General features: G+C 33.7%; 1 protein-coding gene and 1 long non-coding RNA gene across 2 annotated transcripts; one reads left to right on the top strand and one right to left on the bottom strand.

Moving 5' to 3' along the window:
• Positions 1-4,999: 4,999 nt before the first annotated feature.
• Positions 5,000-8,898, bottom strand: LOC122312414. Its single transcript, XR_006243182.1, has 6 exons — positions 8,574-8,898; positions 8,332-8,389; positions 7,242-7,399; positions 5,846-5,979; positions 5,547-5,756; positions 5,000-5,420 (listed from the first exon to the last, which is right to left on the bottom strand). It is a non-coding gene; the product is annotated as an uncharacterized LOC122312414 (long non-coding RNA).
• A 726-nt stretch (positions 8,899-9,624) lies between these two features.
• On the top strand, positions 9,625-10,640 carry LOC122313434 (protein ACCELERATED CELL DEATH 6-like). Its single transcript, XM_043128470.1, has 3 exons — positions 9,625-9,630; positions 9,884-10,400; positions 10,615-10,640. The coding sequence occupies exons 1-3, from the start codon at positions 9,625-9,627 to the stop codon at positions 10,638-10,640; spliced, it is 549 nt and encodes a 182-aa protein (XP_042984404.1).
• Positions 10,641-23,528: the final 12,888 nt, after the last annotated feature.

Genomic DNA, 23,528 nt, shown 5'->3' with positions numbered 1-23,528 from the left:
AACCGAAGATGTTAGACATGGGTACAGCTGAAACAATCCCGGGAGGTCGAATCCGCACCGTTTTCCATCAGAAAACCCTCCAAACAGAGCAAAAAAGAGAAAACCAAAGAAGACAACGGCCAAAATCTCTTCATACAGAGCTTTATCAACAAAAACGGAAACCCACATGCAAATTCTATGAGATAGGGCAAAAACAAAGTAGAGAAAATAAGTGAGAGGAAAGAGAAGGTGAGTAGCGAAATGATAGGAGTCGGGGTGGGTCAATGGAAAACAGTTTTATTTCGTGAGAGGAATGTGGGAGGTTTGTGTACGTGATAATACACACAAGGGAAACCCACATGCAATGTATTTGTGCTAAGAAGTGGATTTCCTCCCACCAAATGAAAACCAGGTGTCCTTAAAGCGGTTTTCGGTTTTGCTTTTTGGTGAATCACGACTTGTTTGGATGCTCGACTAAGTATGTCTTCGACCCGTTAGATTCCTAGATTAACTACTCTACTCGCAACACCATCAACATGATATAACATCATATTTAATACATTACGCTACTCGTTCATTATTAATCAATCATTCAATTACAGTATTGGTATTTAGTCTTAACAAAAAAAATATATAAAAACATTAATTATGATTGATTAAAGATTGCAAAAAATAAAAATTGTGCTTAAACTTCTAAGTTAAAGAAAGAAAATAAGAGAGAAGTCGACAGAAAAATAACTGAACGGTTTTTATTAATTTTTTGCAATCTTTAATTCAACACGTCAATAAATTTTGGATTCTTTCCCGACACGTGAATAGTTACTGATACTTTTTATAAGATGGGTTCGAATAATTGAGTGGACCCCATTCGATTAGGAAATGTGCTGGTTGGAGATTGAAATAAACTGATCATGATCAACTCAATTCATTATTAATTATTATTCATGTTATGCAAGAAAAATATATATTTTTATATTAATTAGCTCTAAAAATCATTAATATTTTTATATATAAAATCATATTCAATCTTTTCTGATACAACTTTTTGCTCAATAATTGCGCACCGTAAGCATTAATCTATGTATCAAGCTATCTATATAGCAGCCAGGAGAGAGAAATTTAATGCTCCAATAAAGACCTTGTACAAAGATCTTTGTTAGGAACTTTTGAAACATAGAAGATGATTTAGTGAGAAAATGTTATAGTGAAAGTAGAGCCCAGTGGGATGGGTGGGTTAGTGGGTGGGTGGGTGAGTTAATATAAAAAGATATATACTAAGAAGATATATTGAGAGGGATATATACCACATCATACCAGTTAATGATGATTGGACGTTGGTTTTTCATAGACATATAATTATTGAAGGGTCAAAATCCCAAACACAACTCAGCACCATTAAAAAACTAATCAACATGCTGTGTTGTGGGACCGGCATATTAGAGGCTGATTTTCTTAATCAAGGGTTAATCTTCCTGCAATACTCGCAGAGAAAGATATTATTTAACGTACACGAAATTAAGAGCTTGTCGGCGCCGTTGGTGAATTATATATTGAGAAGTGTCGCGTCTAAAAGTTTCATAAAAATAAATTTCTAAATTAATATAATTTTTTAAATCTATTTTATAATAAAATTAATTTTACAATCTCATATATCATATCAAATTATATCAGCTTGTAAGTTTACTTTTGTATAATTTATTTATATCTAAAATATTTTTCTTATATATATATATACATATAATATGTGTGGTGCATGATTAATTGGTCCAAAACAAAGAGCTAACAACTAAAGAAAAATAAATCTTAGGTCCACTCCAATTGACTTTTAGCACCAAAATGTGATGATGATCATGGAAGCAGCTAGCTAATTGCAAACCACCACGTACGTACATGGTCGATGGAGGATCGGATGGGTTTAATTTCTTAGTGAGCGAAAGACCATATATATATATATATATAAGATTAATTTGTTTACGAAAGCATGACATAAGAGCATGTGATTCTTCTTCTACTTTGATCTCTAAATCAAGCAAAAATATATAAAGTGCAAATCCCTTTATTTCATGTCTTACAAATCGACAAAATCCATAACCGTTTGTAAAATACTTATTTCAAAATATATGGCCACCCTTAGTTTAATGCAATTAATATCTACTTTAAAAATTGTCTCATTGTTGGACTAATAAAATAAAGTCATATGGAAAAGGATTTGTGATTTTTTTAATGAGTCATTATGTATTTTTTATTTTATTGCCACATTTTGCATGTGAGGATTAAATATGTAACTATTGCTGTCCCTACATTATAACTTGACATTCAAACCGAGGGTAGAACATTATTTTATCAATAGAAGTTGCTATTACGTACTCAAAATTTCTGTACTCCATCATATCCAAAAAAAAAAAAAAAAGAAAAAATCGTAAACAACAATCTAGATTTATATATGTATTATCAAGAATAGTAATAAATTTAAATGATTGAATGAGTTATATCTTATCTATTTAATATGGATTTAAAAATATAATTTAATCAATAGAAGATGTTTTTAATTTATGGAGGCCCCAAATAACGGGGCCCATGTGCTTGTACAGATAATTCATGTATCACCGTCTTATAGCAACGACTTTGATGGAGGTTTTCATATGGTGACGAATGAATAAAGACACATGCGAAAAGAAAAAAACACACAGCTATTAATCATACATTGTTACAAAACTAAAAGAGAAATAACATTATGAGAGAAAGTGTTATTATTTAATGTAAAACTTCTTTCTATATAAGTAAATGACACCTATATATATATATATGAGTACAAATAGAGATGATAACCATGACAATAGTGTTTGACAGCTAGCTATAGCTGATATGAATGAAGTAATACTGCTTGTCATGTAGTAATAGTAATGGAATCAAGGTTAACAACAACCAAGGCATCAACTCATTATAGTGATTAGGCAATTTTTTTAAAATTTTTTATTTTTAATCAGGTCTACTTTTTCCTTAATTGGTCTTTGTTGTTTTTGATTGATTGAATTAAATAAATTATATATACGTGCATGACATGACAAATGTCACATGATCAGAAATAGTTAAAAATACAATTATTTTCTGGCATGTGATCATGATTAATTCCTTCTAAATTGATATTATTCATCATGTATCCTATAGCCAAAAGATTTTGGGGAAGTATACTTGTTATTGGCATCTCTCAGATACAGAGCGAGAGAGAGATCTAGAGAAAGAGATTAATTCTTAGTGGAGAAGTGAAGGGTTGAATTATTGAGCACAAGCACCTTTTTTCTACATCTCACCAACTCTTTCTTTAGATTAATTGATGGCTAAAGACGGTCGAAAGATGATTTATATATTACTGTTAATTTGTAAAAAATATTTTAAGCATATAATTTTTTAATATAATTTTTCTTTTAAAATTTGAAAAATTTATATTTTTTTTTGTTTTGTTTGAAAGTTTAAAAAAATTATAATGATTAAGTAATAAATAGGTAAAAAATTGAAAATTGAAAATTAAATAGTTCTTTTATATATGTGAACGATCCTTACAAATGAAATTATTATATCCTAAAAACCTTTTGATTGGGAAACCTCGAGATTAGTGTTAATGTTTAAATATTATGGTATTTAATCCTATTTTCCTATATGTCCAATTAAATCAAGATTTAAGACCAATCTGTAAGTAATGATGATGACGAGCTAGACGTTGCAAATAGAGATGATAACCATGACAATAGTGTTTGACAGCTAGCTATAGCTGATATGAATGAAGTAATACTGTTTGTCATGTAGTAATAGTAATGGAATCAAGGTTAACAACAACCAAGGCATCAACTCATTATAGTGATTAGGCAATTTTTTTTAAATTTTTTATTTTTAATCAGGTCTACTTTTTCCTTAATTGGTCGTTGTTGTTTTTGATTGATTGAATTAAATAAATTATATATACGTGCATGACATGACAAATGTCACATTACCAGAAATAGTTAAAAATACAATTATTTTCTGGCATGTGGTTATGATTAATTCCTTCTAAATTGATATTATTCATCATGTATCCTATAGCCAAAAGGTTTTGGGGAAGTATACTTGTTATTGGCATCTCTCAGATACAAAGCGAGAGAGAGATCTAGAGAAAGAGATTAATTCTTAGTGGAGAAGTGAAGGGTTGAATTATTGAGCACAAGCACCTTTTTTCTACATCTCACCAACTCTTTCTTTAGAGTCATTTTCAAGACTTGCTTTTTGTAAGATGAAAAATCAAACAAAGTTGGACCCTCTTTTTTATAAGTTATTCATTTCGATCAATAACCATGCATTATCTTTGTGATCCACCAAAGATAATCTCTACATTAAATAAAGTTATCAAAAGATCTCCCGACAAAATATAAAGCATGAAACTAATCCTGCCGCTAACCTTGTCTTTAGAAGAAGTTAAAGAGGTGCATTATTTTCCAGTTTTTTAAAATAATGCATGTTGACGTTCTATTATCTCTTCTATTTTTTTTAAAAAAAGTATTTATTTATAAAAAGATCTAAATTCACAAATTGATATAATTTTATATAATACGTTAGATCTATTTTATAATAAAAATAATTTTATAATCTAATCCGCCTCATAAAAGTATGTTGAATTTACATTTGTGAGATTTGTTGCGGCTAAAGTATTCATAGTTTTTAAGATAAATGATAGTTGCAGTTTTGAGTGTGTAAATGCCATACAATTATTTTAAAAAAGTGAATAAATATGAGATCTATATAAAAAAAATTAATTTTTTAATAATAGATCATAATCTTTTTCAAAACGATTACACGAGAATTTCACGAATGCACGCAGGATTACTCGATTTTTAAATAAGTTTTGAAACAGTGATTCGATCTGCTGGAGGTATCTTATCATCATCATTAAGAAAGTGAAAAGAATGAAAATGGAGTCACGGTTGTTTTCTTTGTGAAAAGCATCTGCCTTTGACAATAAATGATCCAAATCTATTGTGTGAAAAGAAGATGATAGAATAATTAACGCACGTACACGCACACATATGCGCGTGTGTATATATAGATATATTAAAAAGGAAGAGCTATTGAATTATTGAATTATTAAAAAGTAACAGTCTCATCTCATCTCTTTGCCCCATATTCTCTCTTCTTCTCCTTCTTCTTCAGAGCTCTCGCTCTCTCTCTCCGTGTGTTTTTGAAGCATCTTAGAAGGCATCGATGGACTCTAGCCCACGCCACCCCCGACCCCACCACCACTGCAACACCAACACCAACAACAACACCCCTCTCCGGGGACGACGCTGAGGGAATCCGAGCCACGATTTTCTCTCGGTAACCTCTCTCTTCTCCCTCAAGGCATGGCTCTCTGTTACAATAGACGGTTTGAGAAGAAAGGTCGAGTCTTGGAGGTTTCAGGAAGGAACAAGACACTGAGACGATATGAGGTTGTATCAAACAATTAGAGGCCTCAAATGAATCAGCAAATAAAAAAAAGGATGAAGATTTCAAAAATCTATAGAAAATTTTGTTTCCTCGGAAAAAATTAAAGAAAAAACCTCTTTTTTCTTCTCTTCAGGCTTGAGTCTCTTTTTCCTGAGGCTTCTTCTCTTCCTCAGCCTTTGGTTTGGGGATCGGAGAGATAAGATTGACCTGCCTATGGCTTTTCCTCTGAAATCTCTCTCTAAGCTTTGTGGAGGCTATATACGGTGAAGAAGAGGAACTGATAGAATTAATCTGAACCGTTAAAATGGCAAGAATCCGTAAAACTGTAAGATGGAAACCCAACGAAGATCAGGTTAGCTTAACATCAATGGGTGAAGAGTTGAAAAGCAAAAAGACATGGAGTTAAAATTACCACGATCTTCAAGCCAATCGGAGTAATATTTTCCTTCTTCTGCAAATAAAAATCACAGATCATCAAATCCATAAACAAAATAATACATAAATTACCACGATCTTCAAGCCAATCGGAGTAATATTTTCCTTCTTCTGCAAATAAAAATCACAGATCATCAAATCCATAAACAAATAATACATAAATTCAAAAATGGAGAGAGAGAGAGAGAGAGAGAGAGAGAGAGAGAGAGAGAGAGAGAGAGAGAGAGAGAGAGAGAGAGAGAGAGAGAGAGAGAGAGAGAGAGATGGAGAGCGGAGACAGAGAATGAAAGATTTGTGTGGTCTGAAATTCTTTTGAATGACACAATCTCACTAAAGACCAAAACATCCTTATATAAACGGACACAAAGGAAGAAAACAAAAAGTTAAAAAAGTAACTATGCAATAAAAACGGAAGGAAAAAAACAGAACGCAACAATTTACTACTCATTCCTGTAGAAGCGTGATAGGCGCTTATTATTATAGATAGAAATATAATCAAATCATTTCTAAAAGGAAGGAGATAATAACAAATCTAATAAAAAAATATTTTAAAACACTCAAATCTATAATACTTTGTTCACTACAAAAATTAAGGTCTTTTGCGGCCATGTAAGTTCACCACAAAAAGTCTACTTCTCGCCACAAAAAAAGGCACCCGACGGATGTTGGTTCGTAGTAAATTGGTCGGGAGTAATACATCTGGATTGACCAATTTCGGTGACCTCTGTATTGGTCGGTTGTAATATCTTTTGCCGCGAAGCCATTTCGTCGCAAATGAAGGTTTCACATGAGCTGCAGACTCTGTTGCCGTGAGGCTGGTTCTCAGGAAATTATTATTTGCGGGGAGAAAGTGTCGCCGCAAATAATGTTCAGCATTTAAAAAAAAAAAATACACAGAATCCTAAATTGCAATAAATGATGTTCGGCTATGCAAAAAAAATAAAAGCATAAACCCAATTAGTAAAAATCCAAGCCAACAAATCTGAGATCAATAAAAACCGTATATTTCAAGGAAAATCAATAAAAATCCAAGCAAAAGAGAAATTAACCAAAAAAACGTGCAGGAAATAAATATCCTCTAGAAGGTAAAGATCATATAAAAGTTAAAGATGCAAAAAAAAAAAAAAAAGGCTCTAGCCCTTAAATATAGAAGCCAACATAAAAGTAGAAAGAGCATTGATTGAAGTATAGGAGACAAAACAGGCTTAATTTACATGGCATACATGATTCTAATGTCACATAGGTAATATAACAGAGGCTTAATCAATAATGATATGTGAAGCATCACAAAAAACCCAACACCCAAGTGGTTGTACACCTCACTTAAGCTTCTTCACCATCAAGAAGGACAAGTGAAGAAAGTTTATACTAACATCACTGATGGCATCTTCAAAATGTTGAGCTTCTACTACCACCAAGATATATATCTATCATTCAGGTCACCAAGAACCAAAATCAGAGAGGATCACAAGGCAAACATATATAGAGAGGATCAAGATCGATTTCAGAACCAAAATCAGAGCATCCAACCCTGCACAATCACAAGGCAAACATATACTCTGTAAATTAATACAAGGCAAACAAGCTTTTCTTGTTGAAGCATAATAACAAATACAAATATTAGCACTATATACTCCCAAAACTCTCTATCAGCCCAATCTAATCTAATTGTTTTGGATATAAATAAAATAAATAAATTTCTTATTTTCCCCAATCAGGTAGTTGAAACCAATTAAGATATTTCTAATGAAGAATCTGAAAGCTTTACACAACATTACTTAGAAACACATACAGACTCCTCCGTGTCACAAACTGAACAAATTAAGAACCTAAACCAACAACACAAACTCTACAGTTTACATAAATGTTTATAAATCAAAGTGGTTGCTCAACATGCTCTAGTAAATCAAATACATAACAACTAACCAACACCCAGATGAAGAGAATCACAAGAGCAAAATGCATGGCGTGGAAACAAGTTTGCAAAACCAAGAAGCAAAATGAATCTTGCATCTCCTTTTGTAATACTTGCATCAAACCCCAAAAAACCATCACAAAAAATTGTCAGCCAACAAATAGGAAAGTAGAATCTTGCATCTCAATACATTTTACATTTCTATCAATCGTCACCCTTTAATTGACTGATTCTAATGCTTGACATTTCAGGGACTAACGAAACCCAGTAGTTTAGAAACCAAATAAATTAACAACACAAATAAAACAAACAGAGAAGTCTAAAGAAAAAATGAAAATGCCCTTCGTGAAGAAACAAAACTTGCAAATCTCGAATACATTTACGCTCAGTCATTTTCAACACGACTAACATGGAAAAAAGGAATGCAAAATAGAAAAATTAACAGAGAAACTGCAATAGACAGAATAGGAAAAATGAAGAACAAAGAAAAATATAGAAAATGAAATATAAATAAATAAATAAAATAACTTGTTCTGGAAAACAAATACCTAGTTCTCTTCCGTCACCGCTTCCATACGTTGATCAAATCTTCTCTTTCTGCAGATCCTGATCCCAAAATAATATAAAGAAAAAGTTAGAACCAACCCCATTGAGAGAGAGAAAATTAGGGCGAAATACAGAGCGGGAGAAACGGACGAAGAGAGATAAAGGAGAGGGAGAGAGATAGAGATAGAGGCGCGCACACAGAGACGAAGATAGAGAAAGAAACAGACGGAGGATTGAGACTCACCTCCTCGGCGAGATGGCGACGACACGGCTTGGGAAGGGCAGCAGCAAACTCAGAGAGAATATAGAGGGAGTCTCGAGCTGGGGGAAAAGAGAAAAGGGAGAGAAGGAAAAGAAACGGAGGAAAAGAAACGGGGCGAAATAAAGAGATTTTTATGATGACATTTTGCGGCGACACATCTTCGCCGCAAATAGTCTTTTTAGCGGGGCTTCCCTGGCTCTCCAGAAGAAAAACACGGCACAGTAAATTTAATATTTCTGCCGTCCAATTGCTGCTCACCGCAAGTAATTTTGGCCGGTAAAACGGCTTTTTCTTATAGTGGTTTAATAGATCGTTTTGGTCTGATGTCGAGTCTCTTGACTCTTGAGATAGTATATTCATTTTGTGTTAATTTGCCACTGAAACTTAGCCATCTTAGCTTCGCTTTCCAACCCACTGAAAATAAGTTTTTTTTTACAGTTTCTCCCATATATAAAATATATACTCTCTCTCTTTTATCAAAATTTTTAAGCCATACGTCAAGAATTTCAATAGCTATTTAATTCTTCGTAGCAAGCTTTTATTAGCTTCCATATCTCTTAAATGATTTGTTATATATTAATTATGACATTAAGGGTTATATATTAATTTATATATTATTTTTAAGCCACAACTTTTTTTTTTCCCCACTTCGAGCACAAGGTCATGTTAATTGCAACCAAGGTAGACATTAAGGGTTTTTGTAGTATTCAATTTTGCTTTCGTATTGTGTGTTACTTGTTTCGGGTTTTAGGGTGTGGGTCCAATTCCAATAGAAACCGGACCCGGTCCAATTCCATCCAGGCCGAGTCCTTTTAGCTTATGACTTCAATTTGAAGATGATGTGACGAAGAAACCACAACCTTTTCTTTGTTGTAAACTGTACCGTTTTATCAATATCATGCGAACTAGTACTATATCGTTATGACACAAACAATAATTATAAACTAGCTAACAACTTTCAAGAACGTGTTCCTATAATTCTAAGCATATATAACCTGTTTCAAAACATATTTGATTTGATATATCATAAAGAATGGAAGTGAGTAATATGTATCTTGGGATCGATAATATTTTTCTATTCATTTTATAAGTAATAAATGTTTTTTTTTATAAGATACATTTAAATATGAAGTTAACTGTCTTTATATATTCTGATTTTAGGCCTTATTTTATACCTAGCTGCCTTGCTTTCTGAAACAAATATTCTTTGGATTTGTTTTATTTTCTCGTTTGCTTTCAATCTATAGAAAAATACGGAATACTTAAGATTCAACCCAATAAATATTTTACAGAAAAGGTTTTTACGTGCTTCTGGAGGCTTGGAAAATTTTAGATTCCATCGTTATGGACGAGTAGTAGAAGTCGGGTATGATGAAATTGAGAAGAAGCCGGTGCAAAAGCTGGAGCAGGAGCAGGAGGTGATCCGGGGGGTGTGGCAGGAGCACGACGAGATTAGCAGAAAGAAGAAGATGGAGGTGGAGGATAAAGCGGCTCAAGCTCATTTGGTAGTTGCTGCACTCATTACAACTGTGACCTTTGCTGCAGGCATTACCATGCCCGGGGGCTTCATTGGTGGAGATGATCATCGACATCCAGGCTCTGCAGTTTTGAGAAAAAGTGCTGCTTTCCAAGTATTCATCATTACAAATGCCCTATCATTGATGCTATCTAGCTCTTCTATTTTTATCCACCTCTTTATTCCGATTTTCCCTTCTGAAGACGTCTTGGAAAGGCGCTCAAGTTTTCTTCAAATAGCCTTTTTGTTCCTTCTTTCCTCCATGGCACCAATGGTTTTGGCATTTGTCACAGGTACATATGCTGTATTAGCGCATTCATATATTGCCATTCCCACTTGTATTATTGGCTTATCCTTTTTACCCATCATTGTATATATATTTCGAAAAATATTAAATTCAATTTTTAATATATGGTTTAGCTGCCATGTAAAGAGGTTTATGATTTAATCAATAAAAATATTAGGAGTATGGGACTTTGTTTTAAAGATAAATATCATTGTATATAGGGTTAATTGCAAATTTAGTAACTTAGTTTTTGCCAGTTTCCAAAATGCCACGTCGGTTACTCAACTAGTAACATTTATACCTGCAATTTCAAACTTATACAACTCGCAACTTCCGTTGATTTCCCTTGACGAAGTTTTTGCCACATGGCATGTAACACTCTATCCTCCCTGAGCTTTCCCAATGGTTTATCTAAATTTTCATATGAATTAACTAACTAAAATTCATTTTTTCTGTTTTAGTTAACCACTTTTACAATACACCAAACATCAGTTTAATTATTCTTTCTATGTATCATTTAAATATTCTTGATTTTTTTTCTTTATTCATTTTAAATATTTTTTATATCTACCGTTAAATTTGTAATTGTAACGCCTTGGTCCCGTAGGGATCAAAACGTAGGGGTCAAAAGAGTTACTACCTGTAACTTAAACCTCACATTTCATCAAGATATTTACAGACTTCAAAATATAAAATCGTCATAATACTACAAAATCTCTTAATAAAAATGGTCAATCTTCAAAAATCTTCTATGAATAATCCACTATACTTAAATAATCATATCACCCATGCTTCAAAATCCTGATCCTCAGCTGAACTATTTCAAAATAATATGAAAAATGTTATGGAGATAAAGGGTGAGTTATCAACAACTCAGCAAGCAGAGAACATATACTAGTATGCAAACATGAGCATTTACATAGTTCAGAATGCAGAATAAAATATTTTTACTTTTCATTTCAGAGTGAAATGTCAGAGCGAAAGTTCAAAAATATTCTTATTCAAAATTCTCTTGACATAGCATAACTGATCACCATCATACTAGAATATCATATCACATCAGAGGCCATGTTTAACCCCCATGATAGAGTTGTGCAAACCTCAGTAGCTAGCCGAGCATAAATAAAATGTGAATCTTCTCCTTATTATTCTCAGAACCCCGATTGTGCACACAAGAAAGACCACCAGAAAACCACTTTGTTTCCAAAGTGGGTGTACCAGAAACAGAATAGTTTGTACCAACTCAAACAGAAGCCACTATTAGCACCCGTGGTAGGTCAAACAGATCACCATCCATAACCCACATCTCAAAATTAGAATGTCATGTCAAAAGCTTTCAAAAATCACATCATATTATATTAGCGTTCAGAACATCTTCAGAACAGAATAGAATTAGATCACAAAAATGTAATTTATGCACAAAATTTCATATTCGCTCTCTTTTGTTCAATTTAGAAACAAAATGCCAAAAAATAAGCTTATGTCTACACCAATCATGACAAAAATACTTTTCCTTTTATATAGAGTTCATGAGTAATGCTAAAACAAATAATTGATGTTGTTTTTCATATTTCTTTTCAAAAACCAAAAGCTGCATATTTTAAAAGTTAATCTTGCTTCATTTTCCTTTAATGCAAAGTCTAGTATAGGAATCCCGCTTACCTGGACTTCTTAACTTTTCAAAAATTTCCTTAACACTGCCGAGCAAAAATTAATCGTCACCTATAAAATAGTCATGTAATTCTCGTAAATTTACAATTGATCACGTATTTCAATATTAAAGCATAAGATGCTAAAATAACCTATTTTAATTCCTCAAGAACCTAAATTCTCAAAATTCCTAAAATACCATCCTTTTTCCAAAACGATCACTTATACACTTAATATACTTAACCTAATTCCAACTCAAACATTAGTCCATTTAAGAAATCAAAACCCAACCTGTTAAAAAAATTAAAAGTCTTTGAAATAAAAAGAAAATATTACCCGATGCAAAATAATTTTAGAACTAGAATCCAACCCAAAAACATTTTACTTTAAAATAACTTAACATAACATACTGAAAAAATATAAAAAGAAATCAAGTAGAAACAATCCCTCTAAAATAAATCCAATAATTTTCTACCAAAAAGACTTAGGCCCAATGCAAAAACCAACCCAATGAAATATAACCCTAAAAATACTCAAGCTTTGGTTTAAAAATCAGAGGACACAATTGTAATTTTAACAAAAAAAACAACTCTTCCTACCATCTTTATGTAAGGCTACGAAAATATATTAACCCATGTTTTGTTTTGTTTGCAGGGATATTACACAGTCACATGACCAGGGTAGTGTGAGGGAGGCTTACCGTGTGAATGAGGGACCAGGGGTGGAAGCTGTCGGCGCTTTTTGTGGCTATTTAGGTGGTTTCCGACGTGGTTGGCCCACGGTTGAGATGGTTGCAGTGATTGGTAGAAAGTGGGGTGGGTGCTCTGTTTTGGGAATCAAAAATAGGGGACACACGGGCTGAGTTGGGTGGTTTGACTGGGTCACACGGTGGCTGGGCAGTGGCTAGTGGCTTCCGTTGTATGGAGGAGATCTCAGCACGTGAGTTTTCCGTTCGGGCTATTACTGCGCGAAGGAATGGAATTGATGCGTGGTGGTGCAAGGCAGTGGCTGGGCTATGGTCAGAGGGTGGAGCTGCGACGTGGGTGGCTTGCATTCGTGGTTCGATTGTGAGAGGTAGTGCACGGTGGGGGGGCACTTGCTCTATTTTGGGTTATTGAAACAGGGCATGCAGGTGGGGTTGACGCAGGGAGGAAAACTGGGCTGTGAGGGCTAGCTGGAGGTTTCTTTGTGGGAGGGGTGGAGATGCAGTGGCTCTTGGACTCGGGAAGAGCATGCAACGCGTGGGTTGCTGCCATGTGGTGTTTGTGACGTGTAGGGTGCCGTGAAAGAGCAAGGATGTTTCTGTGATGGTGCTAGGTGCAGGGATAGCGACGGGAGAGGTTTGGCGGCAGTATCACTAGTATCATAAGGGACGTGTATATGAATCTATAAATAGAGGTCAAAAGGCTGAAACCCTAGAGGAGGAAAAAAAAAAAAAAGAGGGAACGTGCATGCAAAGAACATGGACACGGTGAAGCCGTGCATGTAAAGGAGCTGCACAACAACGGGGAGTCTACTTGATCTCACGGGCTTGGGCTTTTGGGTCATCGGGTAGGGCTTCTTTTAAAAATTTGGGCTTACAATTAGGGTAGCTTAAGAAAATAATAAATCAGCATTTTTCCTGACTCAACCTCCAAAAAAAAAATAACAAACCAATTTGTTCAAAAAATAAAAAATAAAAATAAAATTATCTCAACCCATAAAAGACTTTTAACTTAAATATCAAACTCAAAGAAAAAAATAAAATAAAATCACAATCCACAAAAATAGAGATTTTAAGCCGTAGTTTTCCATAAAAGAAAATATTTGTAAACTCAAATGGATTTTTCACACATATAAATTAAAAAAATTCTTTAAAACAGTTTGGCACTGGACTCGAGTGTTACATTCTCTCCCCTTAAAATTTCATCCTCTAAATTTGTTGCACCTAAAATCAATACTCGAATAGTTAAACCTTCATACATATTGGCACACATTACATCATACTTCGAAGATCCAAATCAAGTCTAAAGTATAAACCTCAACAATACAATTAAAAACCTAATAATAATTCTAAACTCTCCACATAATCCATGAACCTCATACAAATAGTGAAATAAAATCTCAAACTACCATGTCACCTAAATCACGTTTCCGCTACGCACTCATTCTACTTATCAACTTGTATTCCTAAACTCATTGTATAACAATCAAATACATCTTAAAAGAACTAATCTCCAAATTTAACGAGTCCAAACATCTTTATTTCACCAGATTTAAATTCACAAAATCCACAACAAGTTTGAAGCTTCCAAACATCAATGTTACAAGTCTAAACCTCCAGTTCCTAACCAAAATTCATTTCATGAATTCAACCCAAAATCTAAACCTTAAATTTTCACATAATCATTTCTTAGTCCTCAAGTTTCTAAATCTCAAATCGAATGTCACCTCCTAAACCCACAGATATCCAACACCTCATATATTAGAGTCTACAAAACCTCAAATGTCATGAGATCAATTCTTAAAATCCACAAAATATAAAACCTCACATTTCCTAGAACATATTCCCAAAGCCTACTAGATTCTAGAACCTTAAATAAAAATATGAACATCTCTTACAGTCCACAAATGTCAACATCTCAAATTTGAAAATTATTTCTTGAAGTCCACACATATCCAAACCTCAAATATTATAGTCTGCAGAACCTCAAACCTTCAATCAAACTTATAGTCACTTCAAAATCTAAACCTTAAATCATATCCAACTCATGTCCTATATAGCCTATAGTATAAAACAATCAAATCTAAAACCTCAATTTTTCCAAAACCTCAATCCATAAAGTCTGCAGAATCTCTAACCTATCTCTGATACCAAATGTAATGCCCTGGTCCTGCAAGGGTCAGAGAGTTACTTCCTGTAACTTAAACCTCACATTTCATCAAGATATTTACAGACTCCAAAATATAAAATCGTCAGAATACTACAAACTCTCTTAACAAAAAGGTCAATCCTCAGAAATCTTCTATGAGTAATCCACTATGCTTAAATAATCATCTTACCCATGCTTCATAATCCTGATCCTGATCCTCAGCTAAACTATTCCAAAATAATCTAAAAAATGTTATGGAGATAAGGGGGTGAGTTATCAACAACTTAGTAAGCAAAGAATATATACTAGTGTGCATACATGAGTATTTACAAAGTTTAGAATGTAGAACAAAATATTTTTACTTTTCATTTCAGAGTGTGGAAGCAGAAGCATGTTATCGAAAAAAAAATGTCAAAGCAAAAGTTCAAAAATATTCTTATTCAAAATTCTCTTCGCAAAGCATAACTGACTACCATCATACCAAAACATCATATCACATCAGAGGCCATATTTAACTCCTGTGGTAGGGTTGTGCAAACTCCAGTAGCTAGCCGAGCAGAAACAGAATGTGAATCTTCCCCTTATGATTCTCAAAGCCCCAAGTATGTACACAAGAAAGACCACTAGAAAACCACTTTGTTTCCAAAGTGGGTGCACTAGAAACAAATCAGTTAGTACCAACTCAAACAGAAGCCACTATTAGCACCCATGATAGGTCAAACAAATCACCATCTACAACCAACATCCCAAAATCAGAATGTTATGCCAAAAGTTTAAAATAACTTAACATAACATACTGAAAAAATATAAAAAGAAACCAAGTAGAAACAAGCCCTCTGAAATAAATCCAATAATTTTCTACCAAAAAGACTTAGGCCCAATGTAAAAACCAACCCACTGAAATATAACTTTAAAAATACTCAAGCTTTGGTTTAAAAACTTGATGACAAAATTGTAAATTTTTTACAAAAAAAAAAAAAAAAAAAAAAAAAAAAAACAACTCTTCCTACCATCTCTATGTAAGGCTATGAAAATATATTAACCCATGTTTTCTTTTGTTTGCAGGGACATTACACTGTCACATGACCAGGGTTGTATGAGGAAGGGTTACCGTGTGAACAACAAACTAGGGGTGGAAATTGTTGGCAGTTTCTTTGGCTATTTGGGTGGTTTCCAGCGTGGTTGGCCCGTGATTGAGGTGGTTGCAATGATTGGTAGAAGGTGGGGTGGGTTCTCTGTTTCAAGAATCAAAAATAGGGGACACACGGGTTAAGTTGGGTGGTTTGACTGGGTCACAAGTTGGTTGGGCAGTGGCTAGTGGCTTCCGTTGTACGGAGGAGATCTCGGCATGTGAGTTTTCAGTTCGGGTTGTGGCTGCACGACGGATTGGAGTTGTTGTTCTGGGTTGTTTGTGATTGGAATTGATGTGTGGTGGTGCAAGGTAGTGGCTGGGCTATGGTCAGAGGGTGGAGTTGTAATGTGGGTGGCTTGCATTCGTGGTTCGATTATGAGAGATAGTGCATGGTGGGTTTTTTTTTTGGGGGGGGGGGGGGGCACTTGCTCTATTTTGGGTTATTGAAACAAGGCATGTAGGTGGGGTTGACGCAAGGAGGAAAACTGGGCTAGCTAGAGGTTTCTTCATGGGGAGGGTGGAGATGCAGTGGCTCTTGGACACGGGAAGAGCATGCAAAGCGTGGGTTGCTGCTGTGTAGTGTTTGCGACGTGTAGGGTACCATGAAAGAGCAAGGATGGTTCTGTGATGGTGCTGGGTGCAGGGATAGCAATGGGAGAGGTTTGGCAGCAGTATCACTATCATCATAAGGGAGTGTATGTGCATCTATAAATAGAGGTCAAAAGGCTGAAACCCTAGAGGAGAAAAAAAAAAAAGAAGGAACGTGCATGCGAAGGACACGGACATGGTGAAGCCGTGCATGCAAAGGGAATTGCACGACAGGGAGTCTACTTGATCTCACGGGCTTGGGCTTTTGGGTCATCGGGTAGGGCTCCTCTTAAAAATTTGGGCTTACAATTAGGGTAGCTTAAGAAATTAATAAATTGGCCTTTTTCCTGAGTTTTGAGTCTCGACTCGACCTCTCAAAAAAATAACAAACCAACCTGTTCAAAATAAAATAAAATAAAATAAATTATCTTGGCCAATAAAAGACTTTTAACTTAAATATCAAACTCAAAGAAAAAAATAAAATAAAATCATAATCCACAAAAATAGAGATTTTAAGCCTATAGTTTCCCATAAAAGAAAATATTTGAAAACTCAAATGGATTTTTCACACATATAAATTAAAATAATTCTTTAAAACCGTTTGGCACTGAACTCGGGTGTTGCAGTAATATTTTCCGATCTTTTCAATATTTTTCATATAATAATATGAACTCAATATCTCATTGTTGACAAAATGATATCAATTGATCAATAAAAATTTAAAAGCAAATAAATGGAAAAAACTCGTTCATTCTATTTTTTTGTGATATTTTTACCCTTTTATCATGTCTTGCACAATTGTTAATGATAATTTTTCTTTTTATTAAGATAAAATATTCTAATAATATTGTAACGTTTGCATGTTTTCATAAATAAAAGTGTAAATTTGAGAAGTTTATATATAAAAAAAATTAGGAAAAATAAAATAATAATAATAATAATAAAGAATGATACATAGATGAGTATGTTAAATGTACGGAAGCACTCTAGCTCTTATGTATTTACATTGATATTACAGAATTCAATGGAAGCCTTATTTTGACATATTGTTAGTTATTTTACATAAATTTGCAAAATAGAGAAGTCATTGAGATGCCCTAAGTTTAAGAATAAGTTATTTTAGATAACAGACAGACCAGAATGAAACTCGACTTTAAAAGAATTTTCTTCTTAGTGAAAAGCATCAAGTATAAAATATCCGCTTTTATAAGATAAAACGCATTGTATGAAAAACGATATATAATAGAGCTCGTGGAAGCTCTTGTTAGAATTTTTCTCAAATCTTATTCTATTAAATTCATAAATGAAAACATATGTACATAATCTGCAGTCATGTTAGCGATTCTTGCAGTCATGTTCTTCCATAGCTAGTGGATAAGAATCTAGCCTTGAGAATTGGCATCACTAGGTGCATCACCAGTCATTTGTATGTTTATTAGTGATGCTTAACCAAGTGCATTAGAAAATTACAAGTTCATGAAAAAATTGAATATTTGTGCATTACAATTGTTGATATGTTTTGGTTATGTCTATGAGTTATGCATTATCAATGTATGCTTGAAGCTCTAAGTGCATAAAATAAATGAATATTCATGCATATTAGGGTTTACATGTTTCTGCCATGCGCAGTATATGTGGGAGTGTAGTTGCTTTGTTCCTTGTTTGTTGGTTAAATGTCTTTGTTTAACTGAATAGGTACATGGTCTCATGTTCTAATATTTTCAATCCATAACGCAGAATGTATATGGTTGCACTTGATCACATGATATATGATTTGCATTAAGTCTTGGCATACATGGGTACATGTTTCATGCAAAGTGTAAGGTATCATAGTCCATATCACATGCATTGGATTTGTAAAATTGTTTTAAAAAAGGAAAAGAGTCATTAAAAGTTTTTTCACGACCCCAAGTGCTAGGACGAGAAAATTCCCTAGTGGAACTTCTTTATCCACTCGAGAGTGATTAAAATAGAGTGGTAGCTCCTAAGTTGACAAAGTACAGTCGACGGACCTCAAATGGGTCCTAAAAGGGAAATGATACCGGAGCTGGGTTGCATCTAAAACTAGTGGGTGCCATACGGTGAAGGCAAAAATGCAAACTGTCGTACTATGTATGTTTAAGAATAAGACGTAATCACCTCGATCAAAGTGGGCAGTTAGTTAATGCGGTAATTAGCGGGGAACACACGGTGTGTAAGGGAGCCATGAGGTATCTAATCATATGTTTAAAATTAAGAATAAGGCCTTGAGGTCCAAGATAAGCTATGTTATATGATTAAGAATTCGAGCTCATATGTATGTTTAAGAACCAAGAAATGAAAAAAATGAAAAGATGTTTTTTTTGAAAAAGGTCAAAAAGGTCTCTGTTATATGTTATCTTTTGAAAAGTGAAAGTTGCATAAGTAAAATGCATGTCCATGTATTCATTATGGTTTTCTCTTGTATGCTTATGATATCTATTGTATATTACTTGTTTACTTACTAAGATTTCCTAAAATCTCACTGTGGTAATTTCCACTATCATTTCCCACCCAGAATGATAAAAGTTGTAACAAGAACTCAAGAACGAGATCATGGGGAAACACAAAAGGCCAGCTCTCCAAATACCTAGGGAGATCCTGAAGAGCCATGAGAGCTCATTGGAGCCATCCATTTTGGATAGGTTGGAAGCCGATAACTAGTTTAACACCGAACTGTTGCAGCTCTTCGAAGAGCTAAGGAGGATCTTGAACAAAGATAAGGCCAATTAGGAATGGCCTAGTCAGTTAGTATTTTGACAAGGGACCATGGAGACAATAGATGAAAGGATATGTTTTGATGACTTTTAATGATGGTTCCATATTTTTAGGTGTTTGTTTTGAAAACAATTATGTTTTTGGAAGATTCTATGAAATCTAATCATTTGGGATAATTGTGCTTTGGTACCATGATAGTGCTCTTTACCACCCGACCTATGTAGTAAAATAATTTTTCCGCTGCGACATATTGTATACTACTAGATCAATAGGTGCATTTTATCTTATTTGTTATGTACGAGGGGTATGTAACCTTATGTTATATGTCCCGATACTTCAGTTACCATTCAATCCCAAACAGAGGCTGGTGTCATCACAAATTTCTTTAGACCTTAGGAATTTTGTGAAACCCCAGAAAGATTTCACGAATCAAGCAACTACTTAAGTTTTAGTCTGTCGGTATGGTTTGTTCCTACCCACTATGGTAACAAAGGTGCTTTCTTATTTATTTGAGGCCTTCGAAGTATGAGTTTGATAAACAAGTGGCACCATTAGTCTCAAATGATTATTTAGGATTTTAAGGTGCAACGTTACATTTCACGTTTCCCTAGTGAATAATACTCAGGAACGTCTTTTGATTTAATCAAGACACTTAGGACTCAAATTTTATAAAACTACATGCACCACTAATCTTGTATGATTATTTAGAATCTTATGGTGCAATATTAATTAAATGAATTTTTGGGTGAATAGTAACACCCAGGATAGTGCATTGTGGCACCCGATTCAGATGATTGTCAAATCGCTATATGGATTGTCTAAAACAGCCTTGACAAGTATTTGTTGGATACTTGGCAAGATCCTAGCCACAGTTGGAGATTAGTGTAGGGCAATTGGCACAAGGAGAAACCATAAGATGTAAATGTGAGGGAATAGAAGGCAAATCAAGCCATGTGATCATGCCACCTAAGCCAAACACTATTCTATCCAACCAAACACTTTGTGGCTAACCAAAAGAAGGTTTCAACCCTAGTGAAACCCCAAAATCCATGGAGGAAACCAAAATTCTAAATAGTGTCCCAAATCCTAAATGACAGAGTTTTGTTTAAGTGATTAATTTAATTCCTTTATACCTTGGTAATTTCATAGGGCCTAGAAAAATCGGATTTAGGCCTAATCCAACTGAAACCCTAAACCAAACTCCATATATGCCCTAAGTTGAGGCCCATTCGAAAATCCTATTGCTAACTTGTTAGCCCAAATCTACCCAAATCTGCCCACCCCTCTCGGCTATAGCAGTCCAATACCATGGGCTGAGTAGCCCTTGGTTTTGCTCACTGCTTTAGGCTATAAAACCCCCCATCAAGATGTCATTTAGCCCCTCATGTCAGCCCTTTCTCTCTATAAAGGATGCCTCATGCATTTCCTTCACCCTTTGGTCATTTTTCATTCACTTTTTTGGAGAGAACTCGGGTGACAATTTTCTTGGTAGTTTTTTCATTGCATTTTCCAACTCTTTTTAAGTATATTCTCATGAAATTTCCTTCATATGATTTTCCTATTTAAGTCTAGTCTTCACTGCTATATTTTGAGTAATTATTTGTGGAGTATTGATTTGTGAAAATTGAGTTTGAACATTCAAAGGTCATGTTGGGTAACAATTTGGATGATGGTGTGAAATTATAGTGTTTACTTGGTTTGGTCTAGTTTTGGATATATTTTAAAACCGAACTGGTATATACCGGTTTTGAGTTTCGAATAACCGAATTGCATTATTTACACCTCTAAACTAATACATCCAGTTTTATTGGTTTCAATCTGATTTTTTTGGTATTTTATATAGTATATATAATATAGTATATTATAGTATATAATAATATAGTGATAATATCTTGTAGCATATTATAATATATATTATAATTGTATTATAGACTATAGTGATATAAGATCTTAAAATTTAATGTTATATCAATTAGTAATTTATCATATAATACAAAATTATTATTTTATATATAATTATATATTATATATAACAATTATATATAATATAACAAATCATATAAAAATATTTTATACAATATAAAAAATTAAAATATATATATGAACCGATTCGGTACGGTGTTAAAAAAGGAAAAATCGGAACGGGACCGATTTTGACTGGTTTTGAGAAAAATGAATCCGATATCGAACCGAACCAAACTCGATCCTGTATCAATTCCACCGATCCAGCCTAGCTTACCGGTTGTTTTTTCACCCCTAGTGTTTAGATCAAATTTTTATTAAAGTTAGGGGTAGATAATGATATGATAAAATGTAACACATTTTTATACATGTTATGCGTTGATACAAAGCATGTTAGCATTTTTATTAAAGAGTTATACATGTTTCTTCGAAGTTGAAACTACAACACACAAAACAGTTTCTGCTTTGTGGTTGTGCTATTTTTTGGTTCTAGAAACCTAGTCCAATGTCTATGAAATTCATATATGCTTTTCTTAAGGCTTTCATTTATGTGTTAAGAGTTTGTTTTTGAAGAAACTTGGTTGAAATCTTTGTTGGAAACATGTTTTACATGCAAACGTTTGATTGGAACTCAAGCTCGAAGCTTTTGAGTTGATGATTGTGTTTTGATAAGATTCTTGCCATGTGATGCTAGGTTTGAAGCTATAAACAAGCTATAACTTAAATGTTAAGTATATGATCATATTTCTTGTAGTTTTACTGCATAAAAATCAAGGATCTAATATTTTATTCCAAAATCAAAAGCTTGTGATACTCGATTTTGATGTTTTAGTATAAATTGATTGTGCTATGTAATGTTTTATGATTAAGTTTTTAATGTTAAACTTGTTAGGAGATTTATTTATGGACTTTTGGAGTTTTTGAATTGTTTGGAAGATGTTAGACCTAGAACCTCAAGAGATAGTTCTATTTGACTTGGAACTTGATTTTTTGGTATTGTGTTTCTATAATGAGATGGATTGTTATAGTTTGTATATGTTGATGTCCTAGCATGCTTTTAAAAACTAGGATGTGATTTTTGTATGTTACAAAAATTGGTCTAAGCATGTTAGATGGAGATTGATTAGGTCTGGATGCAACAAAAACCTTGCTTTTGCCTTATATATGGTTTGGTCCAGGCATGGTCTGTATAGTTGTTTTTTCATTCAAATTATTTTGATTGCATATTTGGATTCAAGATAAAATTTACATGAAGAATATAAATTTTGGTAGGACTAGAAGTTAGAATGCAAAATCCTTATTTCAGAGGCAAAATTATAATTTCTCATATATAGTGGAGTAACCTTACAATTTAGCCCCAAGTTAGTTTGTCTTTATTTTTTTATGACCTTTAGTGAGATATTATAGTTTTAGAAGAATATCTCATTTTAGTTCACGTCTGTTTACATATGTTATGCAACAATCGTTATATGTTAGTCTCTAACTTACTCCTAATGTAGTTTTGTATGTACAGTGGTAAGTCCATAAATGTCATTCTTGTCACTTATGACTATTATAAATGTTCTATTATGTCATACAATGTCAATTATTTGAAGTATAGAGCATGTTATGCCATGTCATCTGTTACACGTCCATTGTTACACATCATGACATGTCTCATGCATAGAGTATGTCACAAAAAACATTACCATGTAAGTCGAGTCTTATTTTTATCTTGATATATCATCCTATTAGAACTCCATTGTCTACGCTAGAGTGTTTAAATTAGTGTGAAATTCTTTAGGTTGACAAAGTAGCATCAGTAGACTCCAAATGGGACCTAAGTAATTGGTTGTTAGAGTGAAACCAATGACAGTGGTGAAAACCTCATATTTATTAATTTTTAATCAGTTCAGTTATCATGACGTACTTACAGTTTGCGTAGATGCCTGTGATGTGATGCAATACTGGTAGGAGCACACGACTCAAGGGGACCTATGTTGCATCCAAATGTTCATGTTGAATTAACCACATATATATTGAACAAGATTCCAAATTCATGTTCAGTTCCTGTTAGTGTTCAATTCATGTCAGTTGAATTGACCACATATATGTTGAACAAAATACTAAGTTCATGTTCAATTCATGTCATACTATTTGTCAAGTCATGTCACGCACATTCATATTCATGTCACGATGCATTCGTTTCATTTTATTATCATGTATGCATCTATAT

This window comes from Carya illinoinensis, chromosome 1 (genome assembly GCF_018687715.1).
Source record: "Carya illinoinensis cultivar Pawnee chromosome 1, C.illinoinensisPawnee_v1, whole genome shotgun sequence".
NCBI lineage: Eukaryota > Viridiplantae > Streptophyta > Magnoliopsida > Fagales > Juglandaceae > Carya > Carya illinoinensis.
The sequence above is the reverse complement of the archived record's forward strand: the minus strand, read 5'-3'. Positions and strand labels throughout refer to the sequence as shown.

Bases quoted from the DNA above. Each gene is read 5' to 3' on its own strand.
- LOC122313434 (XM_043128470.1), top strand. The intron at 10,401-10,614 runs GTACATATGCTG...CATTGTATATAG, and splicing joins GGTTTTGGCATTTGTCACAG to GGTTAATTGCAAATTTAGTA.